This window comes from Lethenteron reissneri, chromosome 14, assembly GCF_015708825.2.
Source record: "Lethenteron reissneri isolate LAM-NWPU_2019-01 chromosome 14, ASM1570882v1, whole genome shotgun sequence".
In the NCBI taxonomy this organism is placed as follows: Eukaryota; Metazoa; Chordata; class Hyperoartia; order Petromyzontiformes; family Petromyzontidae; genus Lethenteron; species Lethenteron reissneri.
In genome coordinates, this window is record NC_083792.1 from 3,888,014 (window position 1) to 3,915,936 (window position 27,923).

General features: G+C 53.7%; 1 protein-coding gene across 1 annotated transcript in view; it reads left to right on the forward strand.

The window, feature by feature from the left end:
* Window positions 1-27,923, forward strand: part of LOC133342168 (spectrin beta chain, non-erythrocytic 1-like) — a 35,279-nt gene that overhangs the window by 1,999 nt on the left and 5,357 nt on the right. The window contains exons 3-21 of the mRNA XM_061551136.1: window positions 123-213; window positions 855-1,001; window positions 1,724-1,986; window positions 3,355-3,582; window positions 5,009-5,098; window positions 6,206-6,484; window positions 7,358-7,488; window positions 8,801-9,005; window positions 9,970-10,164; window positions 11,625-11,804; window positions 12,546-12,790; window positions 13,825-13,963; window positions 14,341-14,425; window positions 16,564-16,760; window positions 17,495-17,592; window positions 19,128-19,191; window positions 20,029-20,270; window positions 23,899-24,072; window positions 26,064-26,106. Of these exons, the coding sequence (XP_061407120.1) occupies window positions 123-213; window positions 855-1,001; window positions 1,724-1,986; window positions 3,355-3,582; window positions 5,009-5,098; window positions 6,206-6,484; window positions 7,358-7,488; window positions 8,801-9,005; window positions 9,970-10,164; window positions 11,625-11,804; window positions 12,546-12,790; window positions 13,825-13,963; window positions 14,341-14,425; window positions 16,564-16,760; window positions 17,495-17,592; window positions 19,128-19,191; window positions 20,029-20,270; window positions 23,899-24,072; window positions 26,064-26,106 (3,096 nt within the window). The remainder of the gene's footprint in view (window positions 1-122; window positions 214-854; window positions 1,002-1,723; window positions 1,987-3,354; window positions 3,583-5,008; window positions 5,099-6,205; window positions 6,485-7,357; window positions 7,489-8,800; window positions 9,006-9,969; window positions 10,165-11,624; window positions 11,805-12,545; window positions 12,791-13,824; window positions 13,964-14,340; window positions 14,426-16,563; window positions 16,761-17,494; window positions 17,593-19,127; window positions 19,192-20,028; window positions 20,271-23,898; window positions 24,073-26,063; window positions 26,107-27,923) is intronic.

Sequence of the window (27,923 nt, forward strand, 5' to 3'; positions counted from 1 at the left end):
GCCACCATCACCTGATCCGAGGTCCCGAATGACTCTTGACGACAACGACGACGGTGGTGATGATGATGATGAGATCACTTTTGACGATTGATGTCTGATGAATGCCCGGCGTTGGTTCTCAGGGCGAGGAGGAACCGCGAGGTGGCTGGGGACGTCCTGGTGAGGCTCAGGGACAACAGGGACCTCCAGAAGTTCCTTCAGGAGTGCCGCGAGGTGAGATTTGGGCAGGAGAAGCCCCTTGTTTGGTAACTCGCTCGCTCGCTCGCTCATTTACTCATCCACTATCCCACCCAACGAACTCACTTACAAACCTACTCACTCAAGGAGTCACCCATTCACTCACATCACCCACTCTCCCTCCCACTCACCTACTCACCCACTCACTCACTCATCTACCCACGCACTCACTCACTCAATCACGCACTGACGTACTCACCCATTCACCTATTCACTCACATTGTCCACTCACCCACTCACTCACCCACTCATCCACTCACCCACTTACTCATCCACTCACCTACTCACTCACATTGTCCACTCACCCACTCACTCACCCACTCATCCACTCACCCACTTACTCACCCACTCACCTACTCACTCACCCACTCGCTCACATTGTCCACTCACCCACTCACTCATCCACTCACCCCCTTACTCACCCACTCACCTACTCACTCACCCACTCACTCACATCCCCTACTCACTCACATCGCCCACTCACTCACATCCCCTACTCACTCACTCACATCACCCACTCACCAGCTCTTCCACTCGCCTCCTCTTCCCCCCCGCCTCCGACCCGCCGCCCACTCACCCCGCTGCTCCGGTGTGCGTGTGCGTGGTCGTGGCCACAGCTGACGTGCTGGGTGAACGAGAAGATGCTGACGGCGCAGGACACGTCGTACGACGAGGCCAGGAACCTCCACTCCAAGTGGCTCAAGCACCAGGCATTCATGGCGGAGCTGGCCTCCAACAAGGAGTGGCTGGAGAAGATCAAGAAGGTTCGTGCGCCGCGTGCGCTCGTCCGTGTGTGCTCGCGAGTGCGCGTTCACCTGTGTGCGAGCGGTAGTGTTGGTGCTTGGGGGGGGGGGTGGCACGTGCCCTCCCAATGATCCCATCGAAATCCCTAAGTTCGATCGGATTATTGGGGTTTATTAGTAATAAAGCGGCATTTTGCGACCCCCACTGCCACTGTGTAGAATATTATTACGTGCCAGGGACTCTATGAGATATAGAACAATAGTCTGAGTCATAATTAGCAATAAGTAACGGCAAGCAGTTATAAGTGACTCACATAATTGTGCGCAGTTGCGTATACAGTACGCGACTTTCCCTGAAGTCATTCACCTTTAGTGAGTGCGATGCCGATCACACAATGCTGTTCGAATTCGACCCTCGATCTATGGCAGCGCCATCGCCGCACACGCGTCGAATAAAAAGCAGGGGACAGTCCTTGCTTACTAACAACTCTCTTATCATTTTCATTGCTGGAGGGATTCCCCCCCCCACCTGAAAATCCTGGCTCCGCCATTGAGTGGCGACGATATTTGAACCGGTCCGGGCCTCCCCTAGGTCGTCTCAGCCTCAAATGCATACCTGGTGCGGGTGCGTGAACATCGCTTGCTGGGGAGACAAAGATCGGCTGCGCGTCGTGGTGTTGGCTCGCTCCGTTAATCCCGGAGGATGCCTCTCTCCCTCCGTCCCTGTCTGCCCCGCGCGGCAGGACGGCGAAGCGCTGGTGACGGAGAAAGCCCGAGACGGAGCCCGTCGTGCGCCGGGAGCTCGCCGAGCTGCAGCGGCTGTGGCGTGAGCTCGAGTCTACCACGCAGGCCAAGGCGCAGCGCCTCTTCGACGCCAACAAGGCGGAGCTGTTCACGCAGAGCTGTGCCGACCTCGACAAGTGGATCGGCGAGCTCGAGTCGCACACAGCAGTCGGACGAGTACGGGAAGGACCTCACCGGCGTCAACATCCTGCTCAAGAAGCACCAAGGTGGATGCGGGCGTCGCGGTGGATGCGTGGGGGCGAGGTGGGGGCTAGGGACTCGGTAAGGCCGCCCCCCCCCCTCTCCCCACCCCCGTCGGCCGAGGTTTTGGTTCGGAATCCAGGCGGCCGATGGGATTGTGAAGCGGTTCCCAAGTACGTATGTATGTATGTTGAACTTCTCTCCGCACCGTACGTAGCCGACTCTGCTAATCGGAGCTGCTGGGGAAGGGCAACAAGTGTAGTGGGTGAGTTAATGATGGTCTCAGTCCATTCTGCAATGGATTTGCAATGTTTTTTTTCGAAGTTAGTTCCTCGGCCGATACATGTTTACGCTCGGCATCCAGTCCGTTTCACCGCAGAAATAAATTAAAGTAACTTTTTATTCCGTCGGCCTATAGACATTTCCGGGGCAACATTTGTTGCTCTTGAGAACCAGTGTCCGTTTTACCTCGGGGGGTCTCTTAATTCTTGGGTGCCGATAATGGGACCCCAAGTCGATGAAGTAAAAACGTGCTATTTTTAAACGCTTACTTCAACGTCGCTTAGCTCGGCTAACTTGGTGACCTCACGCGGCTGTAGGAGGCCGCGTCCACGCCGTCCCGCCCGGCACGCGCGGGGATAGCGGTGAAGCTTTCACTCCTCCTGCGAGTAATTCTCGCGGTGTCCGATTTCGCCACGTGACCGAACCACCGTGAAGCGGAGAGAAATCGATCGCTGTACTCAAAACGTATGGGTCCGGCTTTGTGAGGTAGCGCCTGCTAGAGGGCTTCCTCTGCAAGTGGTTTCTGCAGCCTGCGATCCTCCCCGATCAAGTTAAGTCAAGGTGCACTCTTTACTTTTTTGCTTAAGTTTACTTTATTTGTTTACACGGATTGCACGGGAGATCCGCGGTGCTGCGTGAGCGCAGCAGGAGTAGCAACAACAAAACAGAAACGTCAATATTGTCACGGAGCGACTACAGCAGGGTACTTAAGGGATATTGCACAGCCAGCAAACCAGGAGGCCAGTGCGGTAGAGACCGGCAACCCGGGGTACATTCCTGGCCACGGGCACGAACATCAGCGGCCAGTGATATTTGAACCCGACGCTAGACCACTCCGCACTTATTTTTCCTTTCTTTCTTTTCCAACCCGCACTGACCAGAATGGTGAAGTATGTCCAAACAACCGGGCACACTTATTAGACCTAGGGTGAGAACTCGAGTGACCCACCCGGACGAGTCTCATTTGCGAGCGGTGTGACCTCGGCTCGATGACGGGTGAACGGAGGAAGAAGACCCGAGCCGGGTCGGCTTTGGGGCGGGAGGGAGAATCCGCGAAGCTCGATCTGACCGCGTGCGGTGGGGTGCGCGTCGTTCCGGGCCTCCGCGGCAGATGATCGAGAACCAGATGGAGGTGCGCAAGCGCGAGGTGGAGGAGCTGCAGACGCAGGCGTCGGCGCTGCGCCAGGAGGGCCAGGGCTCCGACGAAGCGGACGGCCTGGAGCGCGTGGTGGTGGTGAGGCTCCACCAGGTCATGCAGCCCCTGCAGCAGCGGAAGGGCAAGCTGCTCGCATCCAAGGAGGTCCACCAGTTCAACCGCGACTTGGAGGACGAGATTGTGAGTGGGTTCACGGTTCGAAATGATATGCTTTCAGAACGCGAATTTGATATGTGAAGCGACGAATGTGTTAGGGGACGTATTTTTGTTATATATAACGTGGACGTGGATTGGATGTAACGCGATCGAGTGAACGGAACTGGGTCGTGCAAGTGGGATTAAGCAGTTGTACGGTTGCCTCGGCGTAGAATCACACAAAGCGGGATGCTGCTGGATGCTTCTAGACGTTACCCACACGCCCTCCGTCTTTGTTCAGCCTGCGTACCCATCTACCGCTTTATAGGAGAACAGACTGTATGTGCTTTTCGATCATCATCATCATCGTCAGCAATGATCTATCCACTGCTTGATGAAGGTCTCCCCTTAAAAATACATTGTTAGATGGCCAGGCGAGGTGGTGGACACATCTGTTCCAGCAAAACAGATGCACGGATGCTAGACTATGCAGAGGTGAAGCAACGGTGCCCAACGCTCCCGCGTCGCCAATGACGACTGTACGGCGCTGAAGAGCCGTAATCATCGCCCCCCTCTCCCCCCCGACCGTCGTCCGGCTGTCGCCGTCTCTCGCAGCCGCGCGGCGCGACGGCTCTCCTCGCCGCCGCTGCACGCGAGCCGATTTCAGTTCCCCACCCGCAAGGGTGGACATCCACTTGCGCGTGTTCCCCCCTGCGGCTCTCACCCCATCGGTGGTCTCCACTGAGAGCAGTCGTCCCTTCTAGTGACTTCCAGTCCGCGTGGCTCATGCAGAGTTGGATGTCTTGCAAAGGGTTTCTACTTGGTGTTCGGACATTTTAACAACTCCTGTTGTATTGCTAGAAAGGGTACACATCTATTATTATCTTTTATACTTTGATACTGGCAAAAAGGTTCCATGATGTAGCTGCTCACCCCGAGCTATAAATGCTCTGATAGGGTATTGTCCTTGTGCTGTTCCCCTATCGGCGTTTTCTGACCTGACACTGGTGGTGAGATTAGGCCATAAAGAAGGCTGTCTCTGGTGTAGGCCAATAATTTTCGAAGGCAACACGTATATTATCAGAGCATGTTTGTTTGCATGTTCACCACAAGTGCGTGTGGTGAATGCAGACTTTATGCCTTGGAAAGTGTATCGATTTGGTGCGTGAACATCTTAACAGCTGTTGTATTGCTAGAAAGGGTAAAACCTATTCTTATTTTTCAGACTTCTAGTCCGTTTACTTTCCTTCACAAGCAACACGATGTCTGTGATTTTAACTGTGTTCTCTGAGCCATGTCTTCCTCACTCTTCCTGTCTCTCCACTATAATTCTCTCTCTCTCTCTCCAAGCTCCTCATCTGACTAGCGAGCCCCCGGGCGCTTCGTTTTGGGCTTAGCGCGGGCGTTGTTCTGGCGAAGGTTTTTCATCGCAACGTTTCCCCCTTCGTCTTTCGCCCTCGTCCCGTCGCAGCTCTGGATAGATGATCACATGCCCCTGGCGTCGTCGACCGACCACGGGCACAACCTCCAGACCGTGCAGCTGCTCATGAAGAAAAACCAGGTAACGCGTGACATCGATAACGCACAACAAGCATCCTCCCTACACGACGGGGAGGTTTGGAATCAGGGCCTGCTTGAAGTGGCACAGGTGTGTCAGAGGATCAGAGCGCTAAGTTGGCAGTGGTGAAGTCCTGGGTTTGAATCCAGGCCCGTGATTAAACCAGGTTCTCAAGTGCAGTGAGGTGATGGTCTCAGCCTGGCCACCAATGACTCTATGACAAAAATTTTATTCTGCACTTCCATTTGGCTCAATTCCAGCTCGGGAAAAGTAAATGTTGCTTTGACATGCGACGGACGGTACTTTCATGTGCAGAGCAGGTGGGAAAGTGCTGCCCTCTATTGGCTGGATCAGAGACTCACTTGAAGGGATTTCAGAGGTAGCTCTGTGACATCCACTTCCGTGGGCCGTTCTCTGACATGAAGGGGAAGCACCGTTCGCGATGGACTCTCCGGCTCGTGAAGACGCGATGCCGATAACGCGATGGAGATAAAACTCGGTTGGGGGGGGGGGACGATGCAAAGGTGACGTATTGACTGTTCACCTAGCCCACTGGACTGTAACAGGCCAAGATGAATTGTTGAGGTCACAGTTCACGCGCGTAAATGGAATCCACGATATCCCCCCCGACTTGTGTTTTGGCGTTCACGTTCGTAGCAGCGTGGTGGCCTAGGCCTGGTTCCTGACCCTATTGTGCGCTCTCTGCGATGGCTCGCACGCTCACAATCACGTGACTCCTTCATCCCCACCCACGGAGGAGAGGAGCCGCCCCCTCTCTTGGGGAATTGCACCTCCGATTAGTGCGGTTGGCTACGTACGTTACGAAATAAATTCACTGTACATACATAAATCTGAATGTATGCTGAACCTCTTTCGCACCGTACGTAGCCAACCTCACTAATCGGAGGTGCGGGGAAGGACAACAAACTAAACTAACGCAGCTAAGTTCCGTCCAGTGCCTCCAGGACAAGGCGACGCCAGCTCGCTGCCGCGTCAGATCCTCTGACCGGTATCTCCTCGATGGGTCGGCGGGCGGGGGGGGGGGGACATCGCAGCGGCGTACCTGACCGCGCGTTTCTCCTCCCCATCGTTGCCGTCGGTACGCGCCAGACCCTGCAGAAGGAGATGCAGGGCCACGAGCCGTGGGTGCACGACGTGTGCGAGCGCGGGGAGCGGCTGGCGGCGGACGGCGGGCCCGACGCGGCCGAGGTGCGCGAGCGCATCGGCACGCTGCGCGACCTCTGGGCCAGGCTGGCGACGGAGGCCGAGCGGCGGCAGGGCCGCCTGCAGGAGGCCCTGCAGGCGCAGCAGTACTACTTCGACGCGGCCGAGGCGGAGGCGTGGATGAGCGAGCAGGAGCTGTACATGATGGGCGACGAGAAGGCCAAGGTGAGGACGGGGAGAGATTTGGCAGTTTTTTTTTTTTTTAACCCCCAAGGTCAAATGTTTCATTGAGTTGGGGCAGCTTATAGGGGCCGGATCACAATGGCCGTGTCAGTGGTGCCATCAAGAGCCTCTGTTGCAATCCTGATGTCCGCCTGCGTGGTGAGATTAAAGCAGCTGTATCGGGGTGGAGCGAGTTAATTATAATAATAGCTTCACACACACCGTAGTGATGTCACCGCAGTGTCTGTGCCGGGTTGGCTGCAAAGCGACACTTTGTGGAGTTCCAAAAGCCTAATTATAGGAGGTCACATGACATACCTAAGCATTATGGGTAGTTAAGTCTCGCCATCAAAAGGCAACAGGACAGGTCCAGTAACATGTGAGGAGTACCGAAAGCTCATTGGCTGCTATGAATTTCAACTTGATAAGCCACTTCGTTGAGCTATCATTTGTGGCCAGGTCGCTTCGGAAAAAGAGCTACAGGGTCTCCTCTATTTACGAACGAGTTAGGTTCCAGAGGTCTGTTTGTAAGTCCATTTGTTCGTAAGTACAACTTTACTCCTGTCGATTCCAAACATGTTGTATGGCATGGACACTAAGTTGTATGATTTCCTGTAGATGTAGATGCCACTAGTTCTTCATGTTCTGCAGACGTAGATGCCACCACCGCTATCTATTGTGTGGCGGTTGAACTGCTGCTCAGTTGCCCTTACCTGGTGGAATAAAAATGGTTTAGTTTTAACATCTTGCCACCATAACGTGTGGTTGAGCAATGCTGAGAGCACCTGAGGGAGGGTGTCTTCCCGATGCCTCTGGCTAGGAGATGGCTCACGTGCCGGGGCCGTCGTCCGCGCGGTGCCTCGTGTGAGAGAGCAGGACGAGCAGAGCGCCGTGGCCATGCTCAAGAAGCACCAGAACTTGGAGCAGGCCGTGGAGGACTACGCAGAGAACGTGCACCAGCTGTCGGAGATCTCGCGGAGACTCATCTCCGACGGGCACCCCGAGAGGTAGGAGTTGGGGGGTGGGGGGAGGGAGGGGGTGGGGGGGGGGGCACAAGCCTGGCACGCCACCCACCGAGACGGTGTCGACAACTCGTTTCATGATCTCACGGAGCATTGCATTGTGGGTAACGCAATCGATAAACACTTCCCGTCAAGGAGCATAAACAGTCACGCAAACTCCGGTAATCCTTGCAGCAGTAGCGGCTTTTGGCTCGCCATTGCTGCATCGCCTGCTTTCAGATGCACTTCTGCGGCCGTCTGGAACGATATTAGGAAGCCACTGGAGCAACGCAGTTTTAAATCTAGATTGATAAAACTGATTCACGTGTTTAGTTTGTTGTCCTTCTCCTGCACCTCCGATTAGCACGTGTAGCGATATAGATTTGGTGACTTAGCAGCATAGCGTTGGCTGCTGGCAGGGAAGGGGATCTGCAGCTACAGCAGCCCTGACTGACAGCAGGCCACGTGATAGACCAGAGAGGGATGTAGGGGAAGGGTCACGGAAGGGGCACGTCGAGAACCCGCTGGTAGGTTCCAGAAGGGGGCGTGGCCGGGGGCGGAGCCAGCAGGCCACGTGACAGTATAAGAGGGGCCCCGGGAGGGGACCTCAGGGCTGTCATCGTGTGGAGTGGGGTCCCCGTCGTGCTGCTGCCGGAGTATTCACCGTCTCGGCATCGTCAGTCAGGCAGTCAGGCAGCCTGCCAGCTGTCCTGACTGGGAACCGTAGTTACTAAAGTGTGAACTGTTAAGGCCGTGTTAATAAACAGAGTGCCTCCTACTCTCAGTGTCTCTACACATGGATGGCGATGTACGGTGAGAAAGAAGTTCAACATACATACCCGGCCACCTCAGCATTGCACGCAGGGGGGTGCAGTGGCGTCGCCGATCGGTGGCAATGTATATTTATGTATTCAAAGATTCCCCGTGTAGCCTTAACAGGCTGTTGAGGCAAGTGCTGTTAGCGAGTAGCACCTATGAAGGCCGGCACGGCACACGAGGGGGTGGGTGGCCAGCACCACGCCCGGCCGCCTTTGCCTCCCCCAGTGGTGATGTTTACACACAGCAGCAGGTACTCATTTGAGGCTGAGTCGACCTAGGGGAGGCCCTGGACCGGTTAAGATATTCCTCAATGGTGTTGGCCGTGAGCGGGAATCACACTCGGGGCCGGCACATCACCGCCATTTATTCACGCACACACACGCAATTGCACGCGGGATCCGGTGAGACAATTGTTTTTTTTCCGCTCGAATAATCGACGCGCCCTTTGACGACGCGATCCTCCCGTCGCCCCCCCCCCCTCCGGCGTCGGCGTGGCCAGCGAGCGAATCGGGCTGCGGCAGTCGCAAGTGGACCGGCTGTACGCGGGCCTCAAGGACCTGGCGGAAGAGCGGCGCGGCCGCCTGGAGGAGTGGCAGAAGCTGTTCGTGCTCAACCGCGAGGTGGACGACCTGGAGCAGTGGATCGCCGAGCGCGAGGTGGTGGCCGGCTCGCACGAGCTCGGCCAGGACTACGACCACGTGACGGTGAGGCTTGCCCACCGCTCCGCCATCGCGCGCGTTCACGCGAGCGCACGCACGCACGCGAAGGCAAAGATCGCCCGTATAGCTTTAACAGACTTTTGCGGCAAGTGCTGTTAGAGAGCACCCATGACGGCCGGAACGGCACACGAGGGGGTGGGCGGTCAGCACTCAAAGGCAAAGATTCCCCCCGTATAGCCTGAACAAACTGTTGGGGCAAGTGCTGTTAGCAAGCACCGATGAAGGCATGCACGGTTACACGAGGGGATGGGTGGCCAGCACCACACCCGGCTGCCTTTGTCTCTCAAGTGGCGAAGTCTACACACGGCAACTGGTACTCATTTGAAGCTGAGGCGACCTAGGGTATGCCCAGGACTAAACTCGGCTGTTAGCCGAGAACGGGAATCGAAATCGGTTCGCTGGGTTTGCGGCACAGCGCGCTTACAGCTGCGCCAACGCTCCCCGAACACACGCACACTCACCCACACATGCGCGTGAGGGGGTCAACACTTCATTCCCGTACAGATTATTCCAGTCGCTGTACCGCCTTCTCCTGCTGAGCCAGGGACACGGTGCCTCCTGGATGCCCACATGTATAGAAGGGAGTTTCACAACATTTGCACAATGATCCACCAACCTTCGCTGCCTCCGCAGTGCTGGGTTACATAACCTCCACCGTCCAGCCAACTCTTCATCTATCTTTTGATTTGGAGTTTGCATGCCCCTCTCCCTGTGGTCGCGTGGATTTTTCTCCGGGTCCTCCGGGGTGTCTCCCTCCACAATTAGAATCGACGTCACGCCTTCAGAGCATTTGGCCGCTGTAAATCTCCACGTGATAAGCCACTCCGTCGGGCTATCATTTGTGATAGTCAAGTCGCTTCTGAACAAGGGCTGTACAGCTCGGTGGGCCTTACCTGTTAAAAATAATGTTGCGTTGCGTGTGTGTGCGCGCGTGTTCCCCCCGGGGCAGATGCTGCAGGACCGCTTCCGCGTGTTCGCACGCGACACGGTACTCATCGGCCAGGAGCGCGTGCAGGCCGCCAACGAGATGGTGGACGAGATGATCGACGGCGGCCACCCCGACGCCGCCTCCATCGCCGATTGGAAGGACGGCCTCAACGAGGCGTGGGCCGACCTCCTGGAGCTCATCGACACTCGCACGCAGGTACGATGCGCTGTGGTAGGGCAGTGAGGACGATTGAGCCGTGATGGATTAATTCACCCATTGTCGGTGGTCAGTCGCCTCCCAATCACTCTTGTATTGCCACCTACCATGGCTGCTAATCCTTTGAAGTTCGCTCGTTGATTCCCTCCAAACATGTTGAGTACTCGGGCTACGAGACACTGACGGTTTCGTCCCATCTATCACACTGTGTTCAACCACTGCAGGTCACAACAACACGCCCCCTAACTCACTCACACACTGAACAATTTACTCATTTCCTCACCCACTCGCTCAGGCACTCACTCACCCAACTACTCACCCTCTCACCCACTCACCCATCCGCTCACTCACTCACTCACTCACCCAACTACTCACCCTCTCACCCACTCACCCATCTACTCACTCACTCACCCACTCATCACTCTGCAAGTCACGACCCTTCTCTGTCTGCTTCCTTCTTGTCACTGCTCCACTTTGGAATTCGCTCCCATCTCCTCTTTTCCCAAGTGCTTATGTAACCTCGCTCAGTTGAATACACCTACAAACCTTTGGCTGTCGTGCCTTACGTAGTACCGTTTGTTACTGGGCGCTTGGTAATCTGGGCTGTTGGTGCCTGTCCTAAGCAACGGTATAACAACAAATGCCCACACACATCCTTGCTCCCTCCCTCCACTCCCCGTGATACCGTGCGCTTACATTTGCACCGCGGTGGCGAGACGTCGACTACCTCGCCTGGTATACAGGAGGTCGTGGGTTCGATTCAGACCCTGACGCCTGTTGTATATATGAAGTTTGCGTGTCTCTCTCTCCCCCTGGTTGCGTGGAATTTATTCCGTGTCCTCCGGTTTTTCCCTCCACATTTAGAAACATGCGCTTAGAGTATTTAGCTGCTATAAATTCCCACGTGACAAGCCACTTCGTTGGGTTATCACTTGTGGCCAAGTCGCTTTTGAGAAAGAGCTACATAGCTCAGTGGGCCTTAGCTGGTAAAATAAAAATAGTTTCAGGAGTTATGAACGGTGGGTGTTTATATTTCTGCAAATAGATTGCTAAAGGACTGAGATGAACTGAGACGATCATCGTTTAACGCCTTTTGCAGCAGTATAAATGGGCCGGTACATGGTGGTTTTCCCTCCACATTTAAAAATACGAGTATTTTGCTGATATAAATTTCCACACGATGATAGCGCCATTTTGTTGCGCAATCATTTGTGGCCAGGGCGCTGCTGAACGAGGGCTATGCAGCTCAGTGGGCCTTACCTGGTAAAATAAAAAAAAATGTAAAAAATAAAAAAATTGTAAAAAATATATATATTTTTAAATATGATAAATTGTACTGGCAGACGTGAAAAGCAGTGGCACCAACTTTGAGTTACTGGCCCAAGCCGTGAATAACTCAACAAGGACATGAATAATCAGACGCGACACGTCAACTATACAACCGCCGTCCTCCGCCGCAGGTGCTGGCGGCGTCGTTCGAGCTGCACCGCTTCCTGCAGCAGGCGCGCGAGGTGCTCGGCCGCGTCACCGAGAAGCACCAGCAGCTGTCGGACGACCTGGGCCGCGACCAGCACTCGGTGGAGAGCCTCCAGCGCGTGCACACCGCCTTCGAGCACGACATCCAGACGCTCGGCTCGCAGGTGCGTGCGTGCGCGTGTGTGTGCGTGCGCGTGTGTGTATGTGTGTGTGAGGGGAGCGGTGGTGTAGCAGTTAGCGCGCTGCACTACGAACCCGGCAGCCCGAGTTCGATTCTCGCTCACGGCCAACCTCAGTGACGATTATCTGAACCGGTCCTGGGCCTCCCTGAGGTCGACTCAGCCTCAAATGAGTACCTGGTGCGGTGTGTTTACATCGCCACTGGTGCGGGTGTGGTGCTGGCCACCCCCCACCCCCGTCGTGTTCCGAGGGGTTTGGTAGTGAGCTCTCATAGGTGCTGCTCGCTAACAGCCGCGACAATCCGTTAAGACTATACGGGAGGATCTTCGTCTTTGTGCCTGTGTGTGTGTGTGATGCCGTGGGCTGGACTATATGGGTCTAGCAGGCCGACTTCAGCTTGAGACCATCCACTCGTTACGTTTGAGACCCAGATTTAATCGCGGGTGGCTGAAAGCCGGTTTCCAACGCAGGAGAGCAGTGCTGCCGGCTCCGCGTCTCTGACATTGTACGAGTGAACTTTGAACTTTTTTCTCGCCGTACACAGCCACCCGTGCTAAGCGTAGACATTCTTCCATCTTCACGCCTGTGGCCCTCCACGGCCCGTCCGTCTGCCAACCCCGCTTACGACCTCCATCCTCCTAACCCCCCCACCCACCACCCTCCTCTCCATTCCCCCTCGGCCCCCCCCCCCCGTCGCTCGCTTGCCGGGCTCGGCGCTCGAGCAGGTGAAGCAGATCGAGGAGGACGCGGCGCGGCTGCAGACGGCGTACGCGGGCGAGAAGGCGGAGGACATCGCGCGGCGCGAGCGCGAGGTGGCGGAGGCGTGGCGGGCGCTGCTGGACGCGTGCGGCGAGCGGCGCGTGCGCCTCGTGGACACGGCGGACAAGCTGCGCTTCTTCCGCATGGTGCGCGACCTCCTGCTCTGGATGGAGGGCGTGCGGCGACAGATCGACGCGCAGGAGAGCCCCCGGTCAGTGCGGCAGGCGGGCACGTGCGCGTGTGTGCGCGTGTGTGTGTGCGTGCGCGCGTGTGCAGGTGTGTGAGCGAGTGAGCGTTTGTGTGTACGTGTGTGGTGGTGCTGGCCACCCACCCCCTTTCGTGTCCCATGACGGCCGCCTTTATCAGTGCTCGCTAACAGCACTTGCCCTAAAAGTCTGTTAAGGCTATACGGGGGGGGATCTTTGTCTTTGTTGTACGTGTGTGAGGGCACATAGCCTGGCACAAGCGCCATAGTGACTTCACCACCACTTAGTGGTGAATGGCAGTGGTTGTTGTGTGTGCGTGCGTACGCGTGTGTGTCTGTGCGTGCGTGTGTACGCGTGTGTGTGAGCATGTGTGTCTGTGCGTGCGTGCGTACGCGCGTGTGTGAGCGTGCGGAACTTTGTTGTGGAGAGTGTCAGTCGCGTTTGCGTGTTTGCTATTGTTCCATCGTGAGTCGTGGGTTTTCACGGTTGTGCGCAATAGCTTAGGTCCAATTCAATTTGAGTCACGCCAATTTGAGTCGCATCAAGGTGCCACTCTTACCCAGAATTAAGTGGTGTCCCTTCACGGTCTGTAAATCTGCCATGTGAAATTAATATTGTTAATAGTTTACATTCCAACTTTTTTTTACTTTGCTGGAGGCTCGCAATTGAACAGGCCTGTATCGCAAGTCTTACGTTTTGTGCAATATTTTATTGTCCCTTTCCTCAATTGTATCCTGCTTTTTTATCCTTATCCTGATTGTGGAATTGCGATAAAGAATCCACTTGGAACCTTTAAAGAGGAGGCGCATCACCCCGCATTAGAGAATGGTCTGTGGAAGCAGATGATACAAAACTACTCGTGCAATCTCTAGAAGTGGCCTTTTATCAATGCTTGGGGGGCAGCACTTTCTTACCAGAGATAAACATTCCATCTGACGACGATGACGCCGATGGCGACAATGAAAATTACGACGCTGATTTACGGAGACGGCGATGGGTGACCGGTGGCGTTGGTGGCCGTGCCCATCTTCCTTCCCAGGGATGTGTCGTCCGTGGAGCTGCTCATGAACAGCCACCAGGGCATCAAGGCCGAGATCGACACCCGCAACGACAGCTTCGCCGCCTGCGTCGAGTTGGGCCAGGCGCTGCTGCAGCGCCAGCACTTCGCTTCCGCAGAGGTGAGCCCCCCACCCCCCACCTCCCATCCTCCGCCACCCCCCTGTGAGCCAGCGCCCCCCCCCCCCCCCCCCCCGTCCCATCGCTACTAGAGGCGTCTGTTCCGGCGCTAGATGCTTCGTCCGCACCCAGGGCCGGTGCTCGTTAAGCCAGCGATGATGAGTGTCTGTGTGCTTATGTGTTTTTTTTATCTCTGTAGCTGTTAGTGGGCTGCTCTATGGACCCAGCGACCGCAGTTCGATTCTCACTCACAGCCAACACCAGTGTCAAATGAGTACCTCGTGCGATGCGAAGACAACGGTGGCCGGGCGTGGCTGTCTCTTAATTAACTTTCTACATGAATGCGTGCCACCCCCGACCCCTCCTTGGGTGACTCCAGATCAGTGAGAAACTGATGGAGCTGACGGAGAAGAGGAAGGAGATGATTGACAAGTGGGAGGAGCGATGGGAGTGGCTCAAGCTCAGTAAGTGCTCGCCGCGTTGGTCGCGATGTCACCTCGGCGCTCCGGTTACGATCCTCACCTGACATTTCTTACATGACCCATCAGCCGCACGGCCTTCCGGGAGTGCATTAACTCAACGGCATCGACTCAAGACGAGCCGACTCTGGACCGGTTTCGAGTCCGGCTTGCTTGGCTCCATGCTCGTAAACTGCCGATCTAACAGGCTAAAACAGGGGTCCCCAACCCCAGGACCGCGGACCGGTACCGGTCCGCGGTCTGTTAGGAACCGGGCCGCACAGCAGCAGGAGGTGAGAGCGGTGAGTCCGTGCGTGGCCCGCCCCCATTGTTTTATTATTGACCACTTCCGTCCGCGCCTCTTTCCCTCGTCTCAGTCACAGTGTTGGTAAGCCCACAAGCTGCTAACCCCTAGTAGCCACAATGAGTAAAAAACAAAACGTCGCTGGAGAGCTTCTTTGAAAAGGGGGAAAGACCCAATGATGACCCCCCCCCCCAGTCCGTGAAAAAATCGTCTTCCACGAAACCCGTCCCTGGTGCCAAAAAGGTTGGGGACCGCTGGGCTAAAGGGCCCCCTCTCTCTATGATGTGGCCGTGCGGCTGATGGATCATGTAAGAAATGGTTGTATATTTGACGTGGAGATGTGTGAAGGAGACGTGTCACGTATGATTATTTTTGTCCTTGTTGAGTTATTCGTGGCTTGTCTCAGTGACCCAAAGTTGGTGCCACTGCTCTTCACGTCTGCCAGTACAATTTTTTTATGTTTTACTATTTTTCTTTTTAGCAGGTAAGGCCCATTCAGCTATGTAGTTCTTTTTTAGAAAGGACCTGGCCACAAATGAAAGCTCAACGAAGTGGCTTATCGTCTTGTGGAAATTTATAGCAGCCAAATACTCTGAACGCACGTTGATTCTAAATGTGTAGGGAAAAAAACTGAGGGACCCTGAGAAAATTCCACGTGACCCCCACGGGGAGAGAGAACATACTAACTCCAAATATCCAGGCGCCGGGGTCGAGATCCAACCCACGGTCTCCTGCATACCAGGCGAGGTAGTGAACATCTCGCCACCTTGGCGCTAAGAACTCTTGGATATACAGTGAGAGGCGTGAAGGGGAACACAGGGCTGAACGTGACGTGACCAATAGCATGAGGGAAAGGGAGTTGGCTTCGTTACTGGGCACGATGCGAGTCACAATCGACACCGGTGGTCAAAACCAACGAGGAAGTGGCAGCTTGCAGGAAGTCCCCGCCGCGGAGATGGATTCAGGTCACGTGCGTGCGGAAGCCAAATGGAACGTTTGTATTGCCCTCCCGTGAGAGATGGCAACGGCTTGGGGCGGAGGGTCTCCACCCAGCAGTGGGTAGATCACAGCTGCTGATGGTGAGTGTGAAGGATTTGTCTTGACCTTATGAAGCGACTTCACGATAATACAAACAAATGCATACTCTTTGGTTTTTTCGGTAAAGTCACGTAGGTAAAAAATGTATATGAATGAAAACAACTAAATTAAATCACGACGTTCGAGCGCAACACAAACGTCTTGATTTAATTTAGTTGTCTTCATTTATTTTAATTTTTTACCTACGTGACTTTACCGAAAAAACCAAAGAGTATGAATCCTTGCAGTCACGAAAACTTCAAATCTAGAACAAACAAATGCAGTGATGCCCCGATTCACGTCTCCCCCTTTGACATCGTTTCGCAAGTACCTCGTCACTTGATCATTAGCCCCGCTACTCGACCTGCGTTGCCTCGACCCCACGTTCACGTCGCTGACGGCAACCTCGTCCGTCCTTTCCCGTTATCCGTCGCCTCTCAGCCTTTGCCTCCACCACCTGACTACCCCGTGAATCGCTTCGAATTGACGTCGTTTCGATATATTCGTCCTCGCACCTTTTCGGGAACACATTCCTGATGTAAACCGGGTTTTGTATTCCAGCATTTATATTTTTTGTTCGTAAAAGCCGCTCGTTTTTAAACATGCCTTCGTGCCTCTGGCTCACGTTGGCGACTCGCCGCATGCATTCTGCGCGTGCTGCAAATCGGCCTTGTCGTTCTGATTTCTTTATTAATGTCACGTTATTCCCGTTGTTGCCGTCGCTGTCGTTGTTGAACGCGTGTCCCGTCGTGGGCCACGCCAGTCCTGGAGGTGCACCAGTTTGCCCGCGACGCGTCTGTGGCCGAGACGTGGCTGCTGAGCCAGGAGCCGTACCTGTCGAGCCGCGAGCTTGGCCTCAGCGTGGACGACGTGGAGAAGCTCATCAAGCGGCACGAGGCCTTCGACAAGTCGGCGCTCACTTGGGACGAGCGCTTCGGGGCGCTGCAGAAACTCACGACGGTGGGTGCGCGACCGCGCGCTCAAGCTCGCGCAAACGCTCACGATCTCGTGCGCAATCCCACGCAATCCTGCGCAATCCCGTGCAATCTCGTGCAATCCTGAGCAATCCCGTGCAATCCCGAGCAATCCTGAGCAATCCCGCACAATCTCGTGCAATCCTGTGCAATCCCGTGCAATCCCGAGCAATCCTGAGCAATCCCGTGCAATCTCGTGCAATCCTGTGCAATCCCGTGCAATCCCGCGCAATCCTGTGCAATCCCGTGCAATCCCGCGCAATCCCGCGCAATCCCGTGCAATCCTGAGCAATCCTGTGCAATCCCGAGCAATCCTGAGCAATCCTGTGCAATCCCGAACAATCCTGTGCAATCTCGCAAAATCCTGCGCAATCCCGTGCAATCCCATGCTAATCCTATTAAGTCTCGTGCAAATCTCACAATTGCGCGCAATCCCACACAATTAAGTGGAATAGCGTACAATTGCGCGTGCTAGTTGCTCACACGCAACACAAATATACTCTCACGGTTCGATGCGTCTGGTGTAAGCATGAGAATCAACTTTAATGGAAAAATCGATGCACGTCATTTTTTTTTCCGATTGATGCCGAAGGCTTGCAATCTGGAAACATGCCGGCGGGGTTCGTGGATCACGTAGAAACGGAGGATGCCATCCACAGTGATTACATTCCTGCAGAGTTCTGACTCGGGGACCCTGTCTCTCTGCTGTCCCCTCTTCAGCTGGAGCTGCTGGAGTTGCGTCGTCGGCAGGAGGAGGAGGATGACCTGGAGAGGAAGAGACTCTCACCTCCTCAACCCAGCGAGGAATTCCAGACCAGGTAAGCAGAAAGAAAAACATCATATTGTGCGCGTTTACAAGCTTAAATTATGAATATTACATCATTATTAATCTACTGCTGGATGAAGGCCTCCCCCACTCTGTATCGGCCATGGGGTCATGTTTGGCCATGCGTCACGCTGGTCAGCCTCTACCGGTGATGGGCGTAGCCCAGACCCTATTCAGATATCACTCGGAACGAATTTGTCCAACCATGGGAATCCAACTCGGGTGGCCCTGTTCATAGCGCAGTGCGCGAACCAATGCACCATCCCACCACCCTCCCCCCCCCACCGCCGCTGCGATATTTGACCCATTTATTATTGGGTTCTTTTGAATTATGGTAGGGAGTTGATGTGGCGGAAAAAAACACACACACACGCACATGAGGGTAAAACGCCCAAAAATCTGCATATGTTGGCAAAGAACCTACTTCCTGTACCGCCACATACAGGCCATCTCGTAGGTGGGTGATGACCTCTGCACGAACCATGAACCCCACCCTCCAGAGCGCCAAATTACAGATGTACGCTGTACGCACGACACAGGGACAACCACGAACACAACACAACCACAACACACGCACAACCACAACACACGCACAACCACAACACACGCACAACCACAACACACCACAACACACACACGACCACAATAAAACCACAACACACGCCCAACCACAACACACACACAACCACAACACACCAAAGGTCCTCCGTATCGTCATTAGCTCATCGCGGTTATTCCAGCTTAGACCGAATGCCTGTGACTGTCTTGCCTGTGACTGTCTTGCCTGTGGCTGTCTTGCCTGTGACTGTCTTGCCTGTGACTGTCTTGCCTGTGGCTGTCTTGCCTGTGACTGTCTTGCCTGTGACTCTCTTGCCTGTGACTGTCTTGCCTGTGACTGTCTTGCCTGTGGCTGTCTTGCCTGTGACTCTCTTGCCTGTGGCTGTCTTGCCTGTGACTCTCTTGCCTGTGACTGTCTTGCCTGTGACTGTCTTGCCTGTGGCTGTCTTGCCTGTGACTCTCTTGCCTGTGGCTGTCTTGCCTGTGACTCTCTTGCCTGTGACTGTCTTGCCTGTGACTGTCCGTCTGTGTCTGCGGGTAACGCGGTTGGCTCGCCCATTCATCGGCGGACCAGAAGAGCCGGACACCCTGCGTCAGTCGCCAAAATCGGCGCGGTTGAAGGCTGGCCCGCCGGGCAGCCATGCCCACCGCGCGCTGCTTTATCGACGGAAAGCGCTCGCGCGTAACACATCGTGTCGTATTGACAGCAGTTGATTAATCAATGCACGGAAAAACACGAGGGCACAACATGGACGTAACGCGCGTCGAAGCGACATCGTCGCGTGCGGTACCACGGTGTCCGTTCTTTGGCCGTGGATTGGATATCTCTGAAAGACTGGGCAACTGTGAATGAGAGCTTTAAAGTTAATCGGTTTCCTCCGGTATAAATACAAGTAAATATTCTGAATGTCCTAAATCTGGATTTTGATTAATTACATTTTTCATTCGTTTTTTTCCATCAAACAACAGAGAAGCTGGAGATGCGCATGCCGTGCAAAACGGAGTCGCGGCGGTCGAAGTCGAGTCGGCAAAGGTGAGAGCTTCGTGGCCGTTGGTCATTGCCCCAAAAAACACTAACCCTGCCATGCGCGTCGAACACCCTTACGGACATTTCGTGTGATCATATCGTTTTCTTGTTCAAGAGGCGGCGCTGATCGTAAACGCAGCGAGCGGTTAGATTCGTGCTTGCGCGTCAGCGTCACCACAGTCTTTTAATATTGCTTAACAGATTAATTACTTATTTCACGAACACATAAACAACGCTTCCCAACGAAGTCTGACAGCGTTCTTGCAATAGCTGTCCATCTGTCCGTCTTTCATGGGGACATCCGAACTAAGCTAAACAATGTTTTTTTGATCTTACCAGCTAAGGCCCACTGAGCTATATAAATATTTTTCAGACGTGGGATGGCCACGATCGATAGCTCAACAAAGTGGCTTATCACGCAGAAATTTATAGCAGCCAAATACTCCAAACGAATGTTTCTAAATGTGGTGGAGGAAAAAAAATCGGAGGACCCGGAGAAAAACCCACGCGACCACGGGGAGAGAGACACACGAATTTCAAATATACAACAGGCGTTAGGGTCTGCATGGAACCCAGGACCGTCTGCATACCAGGCGTTGGAGTTAACATCTCGCCTTCGCGAGCCTATGATGAGAGTTTGCCTGAAACTCTGTAGCAAACACCGGCGGTGCTAAATGCCGATTGCCACGCGTGGCCACGTACGGCACGGCACGAGTTCAACGTACACGCATGCACACGTGCGTTCAGTGGAAAATCCTTTCCGGCCGCGAGAATGACGTCGCAAGCCACGCCGCCTCAGTAACACCCCTCCCTGCCACCCGCGCTTCCCCGTGTCGGGCCCAGGCGGCCGCGGAAGGTGCGGACGGTCTGGCGAACGGCTCCGAAGGCCGGGCGCGGAGGGCGAGGGAGAGCCCCCCGCCGCCATCGCCCGAGGGGGAGAGGAGGGGCCTCGCGTCGCCGCCGCTGGCGCCGCACACCTCGGCGAGCCTCCCGGCCAAGCCCAGCGAGGTGCTCATGCTGCCCACGGAGGGCTTCCTGCACCGCAAGCACGAGTGGGAGGCGAGCAACAAGAAGGCCAACAGCAGGTGCGGGCGTTGCGAGCGTGTGTGTGTGAATGTGTGTGTCTGTGTGTGAATGTGTGTGGGGAGCGGTAGTTGTAGCGGTTCGCGCGCTGTGCTACGAACCTGGCGACCCGAGTTCGATTCCCGCTCACGGCCAAAATGAGCGACGATTATCTCAACCGGTCCTGGGCTTCCCCTATGTCGACTCAAATGAGTACCTGGTGCGGTGTGTAAACATCGCCACTGGGGAGACAAAGGCGGCCGGGCATGGTGCTGGCCACCCACCCCCTCGTGTGCCGTTCTGGCCTTCATAGGTGCTCGCTAACAGCGTTTGCCTTAACAGTCTGTTACAGGCTATACGGGGGATCTTTGTCTTTGTTATGGGAAGTGGTGGTGTAGCGGTTAGCGCCTTGTGCTGCAATTACGGCGGCCTGGGTTATCTAAACCGGTGCTGGGCCTTCCTGATGTCGACTCAGCCTCAAATGAGTACCTGCTACTCTGTGTAAAAACTTACACAAAGGCGGCCGGGTGTGGTGCTGGCCACGAACCCCGTCATGTGCCATGATAGCCTTCTTAGGCGCTTGCTAACAGCACTCTTGAGGCTATACGGGGCTTTTTGTCTTGTGTGTGTGCGTGTGCTTGTTGGCGTGCTTGCATGCTCATGCTTTTGGGGAGTGGCGGCGTAGTGGTTAGCGCCAGAGGTGTGGACTCGAGTCATGTGACTTGGACTCGAGTCAGACTCGAGTCATGAATTTGATGACTTCAGACTCGACTTGGACTTGCATAACAATGACTTTGTCCCACCTCTGAGGTGTGGACTCGAGTCATGTGACTTGGACTCGAGTCAGACTCGAGTCATGAATTTGATGACTTCAGACTCGACTTGGACTTGCATAACAATGACTTTGTCCCACCTCTGGTTAGCGCACTGCGCTACAAACCCAGCGACCAGAGTGTTGATTCCCAGATATGGCTGACATCAGTGACAAATATCTGAACTGGTCCTGGGCCTCCGCTAGGTTGATTCAGCCTTAAAGCAGTACCTTCTGTGGTGTGTAGACCAAAGGTGGCCAGGCGTGGTGCTGGCCACATCACCCTCTCATGTGCCATGCTCGCCTTAAAACTAAACTACACTATTTTTTATATTGTACCATCTAAGTTCCACTTGAGCTATATAGATCTTTTTCACAAATTATATCTCAACGAAGTGGCTTACCATGTGGCATTTTACAGCAGCCAACTTCTCTAATTGCATGTTTCTAAATGTGGAGGGAAAAATTGGAGGACCCGGAGAAAAATCCACGCGACCACAGAGAGAGAGAGAGACACCCAAACTACAAATATACAGGTGTCAGGGTCGGAATCGAAACCACGACCTCCTGCATACCAGTCGAGGAAGTTAACATCCCGCCACCCACCATGACGCCCCTTAAAAGCACTGGCCCCAACAGTCTATGTAGACAAAACAAGGGACCTTTTTATTTTCAACGTTTATAGGAACTATCCTTGGGCAGGCGATGCGTAAAGTGAAATAAATTCCACTGCTGCTATTATTATTATAAAGGGGATGTTGCCATAATAATATATGTTGAGCCCACTGGACTCACAATCCTCGGGGTCGACGGTTCTATCTCCCAGCGTGGAAGTTGAAACGACGGTGACAGTTTTTTAAATCCCCCTCCGCCTCTGGTCACGCAGAGTATGAACGGTTACACCACGGTTTGTGGAAAGCCAGTTCACCTGCGGCGGATGCTCCCACCTCTTCAAAGTCCAAAAATATCCCGAGAGCTTCCTCCAGTTAAAGTCCTTCCACCAGTCAGTGGCATGAGTGAGACGCTTCAAGGCAGCTAATAATTATAATTTTTCCACTTCTGCATGATTCACCAACTCCCATCTCCGCGTCTCTGGCTTCTGTTCTATCCTTGCGCATGATGGTCATGGATTTTTACAGGGAGGAACAATGTTCCACACTGCCCACCAGGGATTATTTAGCTGTCTGTCTGTCTGACTGTCTGTTTGTCTGTCGTACATAATATATAATACACACAGCTCTTTGATTGGTGGAGACCTTACAAACAGCTCTTTGATTGGTGGAGACCTACTGCCGGGTATGGAGAGGGGAGGTGCCTAAGGGAGGAGGGTCAGGGGAGGGGCCTAAGGAAGGGGGGAGTCAGGTAAACAGCTCTTTGATTGGTGGAGACCTACTGCCGGGTACGGAGAGGGGAGGTGCCTAAGGGAGGAGGGTCAGGGGAGGGGCCTAAAGAAGGGGGGAGTCAGGAGAGGGGCCTGAGGGGGGGGGGTCAGGGGAGGGGCCTGAGGGGGGGTCAGCGGAGGGGCCTGAGGGAGGGGGGGTCAGGGGAGGGGCTTAAGGATCGGGGGGGGGGGTGCTCAGGGGAGGGGCCTAACAGAAGGGGGGTTAGGGGAGGGGCCTAAGGGAAGGGGGGTCAGGGGAGGGGCCTGAGGATATGGGGGGGGGGGGGGGGGTCAGGGGAGGGGCCTAAGGGAAAGGGGGTCAGGGGAGGGGCCTAAGGGGGGAGGGACCTAAGGGAGGGGGGGGGCGATAGTTCAGGGGGCTGTCTGCCTGGCTACCTAAAGTCAAGTTATCTTGTATACATACAGGTAGGAACAACAGGTTCCACACTGCCCACCAGGGATTATTTGTCTCTCTGTCGTGCACGAATGCGCTGTCCAACCAAGTTCCTACCTGCCCACTCCGAAGGAACGTGTTCTCCGCGTCCTCCACATTTAGAAGCATGCGTTTAGAGTATTTGGCGGCTAAACATTTTCACATGATAAGCGTTGAGCTATCATTTGTGGCCAGGTTGCTTATGAAAAAGAGCTATATAGCTCAGTGGGCCTTACCTGGTAAAATTAAAATAGTTTAGCTTTGTTTAAATGTCAATGTCGAGGTCTGCTAGCCACGAAAGGGCTTTGTGGCTAGTCACGATGCCTGCACACGCTTTGATTTCTCTACTCGAATGACGCGTGGCGAGAGAGTTCATGGATTGTGTTCCTCCATTGGATGAGCGCAGACTACAGTGGTTTACTACAGTGGCCCATAGTTTTGGTTGCATGGCCACAATCACACTCCTGTGGCCTGTGTCTTTAATCTTCTGTTCATGATGGCGATGTGCATATCGGTCTGCTGACGTTTCTGATGCGAGAGAGGGTAGCCTTCCAGTGGTGGCCCGTCTCTCACGGGTTTTCATGTTGCCTTACAGACAACTAATACCGGCATCGAGTTGAAACGGACTTAATTAATTTGAATCCAGTCTCTGGATGAGACACGAAGGTCATCCTAACCCTCACTTTCGATTTTTACTATTTTATTTACCAGGTAAAGCTCACTGAGCTATTAGCTCTTTTTCAGAGGCTACCTGGCCACACTTGATAGCTCATCATCGAAGTGGCTTATATCATCATCATCATCATCACTGCACGTGGGAATTCATAGTGGCAGCCCAATAATCTCAGCGGATGTTTTATAAACGCGGAGGGCAAACTCCAAATAATCCACGCGATCACCACGGGTCGAGTGTGCAAACTCCAAATACACAACAGGCATAGTCAGGGTCGGGATCGAACCCACGACCTCCTGCATAGCAGGCGAGGGAGATAACATCTCATAGCCACCGCTGCCCCTGTCCCGCAGGTCATGGAACAACGTGTACTGCGTGCTGAGCACCGGTCAGATCGCTTTCTACAAGGACCCCAAGAGCGCCGGCACGGGGGTCACGTTTCACAGCGAGATCCCCCTACCTCTGTCGGGCTCCTCGTGCGAGGTGGCATCCGACTACAAGAAGCGCAAGCATGTCTTCAAGCTGCGGTGAGTGCCGCCCGGGGCCTCGGGCCCACGGGCTGGGTAACCTGGACACACGCACGACGATCGAGCGCGCTTGGGCTACCACCGTCACGTAGGATGGCGCTGCCGTGTCTCGCAGGCACGGTCTGCGGCAGTTTCACTGTCGGGGGCACTGCTGCCGCTGCTGCTGCCGCTGCTGCCGCCACTGCCGTGTGTAATCCCAATTTGGGTTTAATTCTTTCAAATTTGAAAAACTTTCAGAATGAGAATGTTTTAAAATGTAGACAGGGGGAATCCGATGAGCTACTAAGTTATTTTTCCCAGGTGTCCGGTAAGGGGTGGGTCAGCAAGTTACAACTTCTGCCATTCTGTTCTTGCGCATGATTGCAGCAATAAGCTCAGGAGCTAAATGCCAATGTCTGCTGGCCACGAGACGGCTTCCTGGCTAGCCACGACGCCGGCACGCACTTGGCTTACTCTGTTCGAATGACGTCTGGCGATCTTGAACGTCTGCTATCGTCCACCGTCAAGCGGCAGCGACGTATTTTTTCGGCGAATACACCCGCAGGAATAATAACCAGGGCAGCTCGCCGGATTTGATATTGAAAACCCTCCGCAAAACAAAAGCGGCGAACGCGTTACTGCCGGGCCACAACGACAACAACGACAACAACGACAACAACGATCGCCGTTCACCACTGAGTGGCGGTAACGACGTCACCTGCCCACAGCCCTGTTGTCAGTCTCACGGTTGGATCAAGCGAACGTTGTCTGCGACGCTGCATTGGCTGTGCGTTCCATAACGCTGCCGCAAAGAGGATTGAATGTTATTATTTTTTGTTTTGCGCGTGCAAATTGTTGGAGACCGGGCTGAAGCCATCGACTCGGTTTACAACTCGGTTTAATCACGGGCGGCTACACAAACCTGCCTTCGAACCCAGGATCTCGGCAGTGCTGGCTCCGAGCTCCTTCGAGCTACCTGGCCACCTCAAGCGTTGATAACACTGGTCAACACACTTTTTCTGGCATAAGGTATTCCAACGGTTTTAAGGTAATTTTGGGGTGCATTTTCAATAAAAACTGCAGAAGAAAAATATTAAATAAATGTAGATATCTAAATAAAATTATATTATAAACACACTATCCTAAAAATACAGCACCATATTATAACACTAAAGCAGTCACTGTCTCGCAACAACTTGCAATCATAAGTGACAGAGTTAATTTTTGGTAAAATCAATGAAAATGGGGTATGCCGATAGCATAAAAATGATGTGATAGAGCAAATCTGAGATCAGATTTGGAATCAGCACCCTGAAATTAGTCTAAAACAGCTGCAAAAGTCCAGGCCAGAAAAAAAATGTTTTTTTTGTTGACCAGTGTTATTTAGGGTTTAGTTATATGTATGGATAACATTACCTGTAAGGTGCTATATAAGATAAGATGTTGAACTTATTTTACACTGTACGTAGCTAACCGTGCTAATTGGAGGTGCGGGGGAAGGACAACAAACTAAACACAAAAAGCAGTTATATAAAAAATAGTTTTCAATATATTTTTTAAAGTGCATAGCTCCAGTGGCTTCTTAATATGCCGCAGAAGCGCATCTGAAAGCCGCGATGCAGTGACGTTTTTGTTTGATGGCTAGCCAAAAGCTGCTTTAGTTGCATGCTAATGTTACACTTTGGCTAACAGCGTGAACCAGTCTGCGCAAATGCTACTGGACAGTGGTACACGAGAACCTTTTTGTAAAGCAATTATGGAATTAAATTTCAATTCATATTCCTCCTTGCCACCTACCGTCCACAACGTGTTCAAGACTTAACTGAGTGGCCTGCCATAGAAACGTGGAATTTCCTGACAATGTCCAGGGCTCGCATTGTGCACACGAGCACCACACGAGTATCTCTAATCACGTGGTTCAATGGGCGACGAGAGAGGCCGAGGAAGGAAGGATGGTGAAACACGCACACGGCTGGCGAAGTAACGAATGCACGTGTGATTGTCACTCGCAGGCTCGAGGATGGAAATGAATTCCTGTTCCAAGCCAAGGATGATGTAAGTTCATATTGCTTACATGTTGTTGATGTGAGCTTTACATTTTTTTTGTACATGTCCATATTCTAGTTTTCACTGGTTGGCCTTTCGAGTCATATTTAAACAAATTTTACTGGTCCCAAGATTTTGCACACTCGTTGTTGACCTTACAGGTAAAGTGTGGATCATACCGATGGTTGGGTTCAAACTTACAAATGGCACGATGCCCCCTCCATGCAATAGTTTTTTTCCCGGGCACTCCGGTTTCCTTCCACATGCATACACGCCCGTTGAATTGCTGACAAATGTCCCCATATATAGAGGACTGCAGAGCATAGGGAATAGTTGGTGGCGCCGGCTCCTCGCGTGGCTGCTGCTGCTGCCCCTTCCCGCTCGTCTGTGGTTCCCCGCGCCTCGGGGTCGTTCTCCCGCTTAGAGGGCGGGCGTAGACTGTGCCGCTGTGGCGGTGCATTGCAAGTTTAGATTATCGCGATTATAATTGTTATGGCGGAGAGTAAGAGCTGCAGATATGACTACCGGGGTGTATCTATGCAGCAGCTTCTCACCACTTAACCCAGGGGTGCGGTAATCTGCGGCTTCGGAGCCTCGTACGCCTCTTTAAGGACCGCTTCCTGAGGTTATTTATTCAGGACCACCATCTTCTTATTCACCACGTGCATCGCGGCTCTTGAAATATTGATTTTATTTGACCGAATTCGAAAAAAAAATGGCTCTTGTTATTTTGGTTGCCGAGCCCCGACTTAACCCATAGCACCTGGGTCTCTCCTGTGATGTGCAGTCAATGAGCCTTCGGCACTCCACACATGTGTAGTGTGATAATTCATGGACACTAGTAGGAGGCACTCACAGACTTGGGGGATAACTAAATACCGAGTCGGGACAGCCAACACGCTGCCAGATCCACAGCTTGAAGAGGGCGAAAATCACGACGACGACGGCAGCACGACGAGTTCCATTCCAGATCGCAGCAGCCCCGACTGTGAGTCGGAGCACGCCTTTTATCCGCCCGAACGTGGCAAGGCTCCGCCCTCGGCCCCGCACCCCGTGCCTTGCCCACAGGTGCAACTGGTAGAACGGGCTGCTACCCCTACAGTGACTCATTCAATGTCACTACACATGTTATCTGGACTAGTCCTATTGCCTTTCGATGGCAAGACTTTGCCACGCATAATGCTTAGGTATGTCATGTGACCTCCTGTAATTTGGCTTTCGGAATGCCACGCAGTGTGGTTTCGCAGCAATTCTGGGATTGGCACCACTGTGACATCAGTACGGTGTTAGTGTGCGTATGTGTGAGTGTGTGTGCACGTTTGTTCGTCTTTGCATGCATGTATGTATGTGTACAAATCTGGTCGTGTCTGTGTACAAATTTGAATGTCTCTGTGTCCGTGTGTGTGTGTGTGCACATATCCGTGTGCGTGAATGTGGGCTTGTGGGTATGTCTACATTTGTGGGGAGCGGTAGTGGTTAGCGTGCTGCGCTACGAACCCGGCGACCCAGTTTCGGTTCCCACTCATGGCCACCAACGCCAGTGACGAATATCTCAACCTATTCTGGGCCTCCCCTAGGCCAACTCAGCCCTAAATGAGTACGTGTTGCGACATGTAAACATCGCCACTGGGTAGACAAATGGAGGTGGTCGGGCGCGGTTCAGGCCACACCACGGTCTCGAGTGCGGTGTTGGCCCTACAGAATCAGAATATTTATTGATGCTGGAGGAAATCCGATGAGCTATGAAGCTCTTTTTCACAGATGTCCACCATTAGGGGCAGGTGGTCGCTAACCGCACTTGACAGTCTGTTAAAGGCCACACGGTT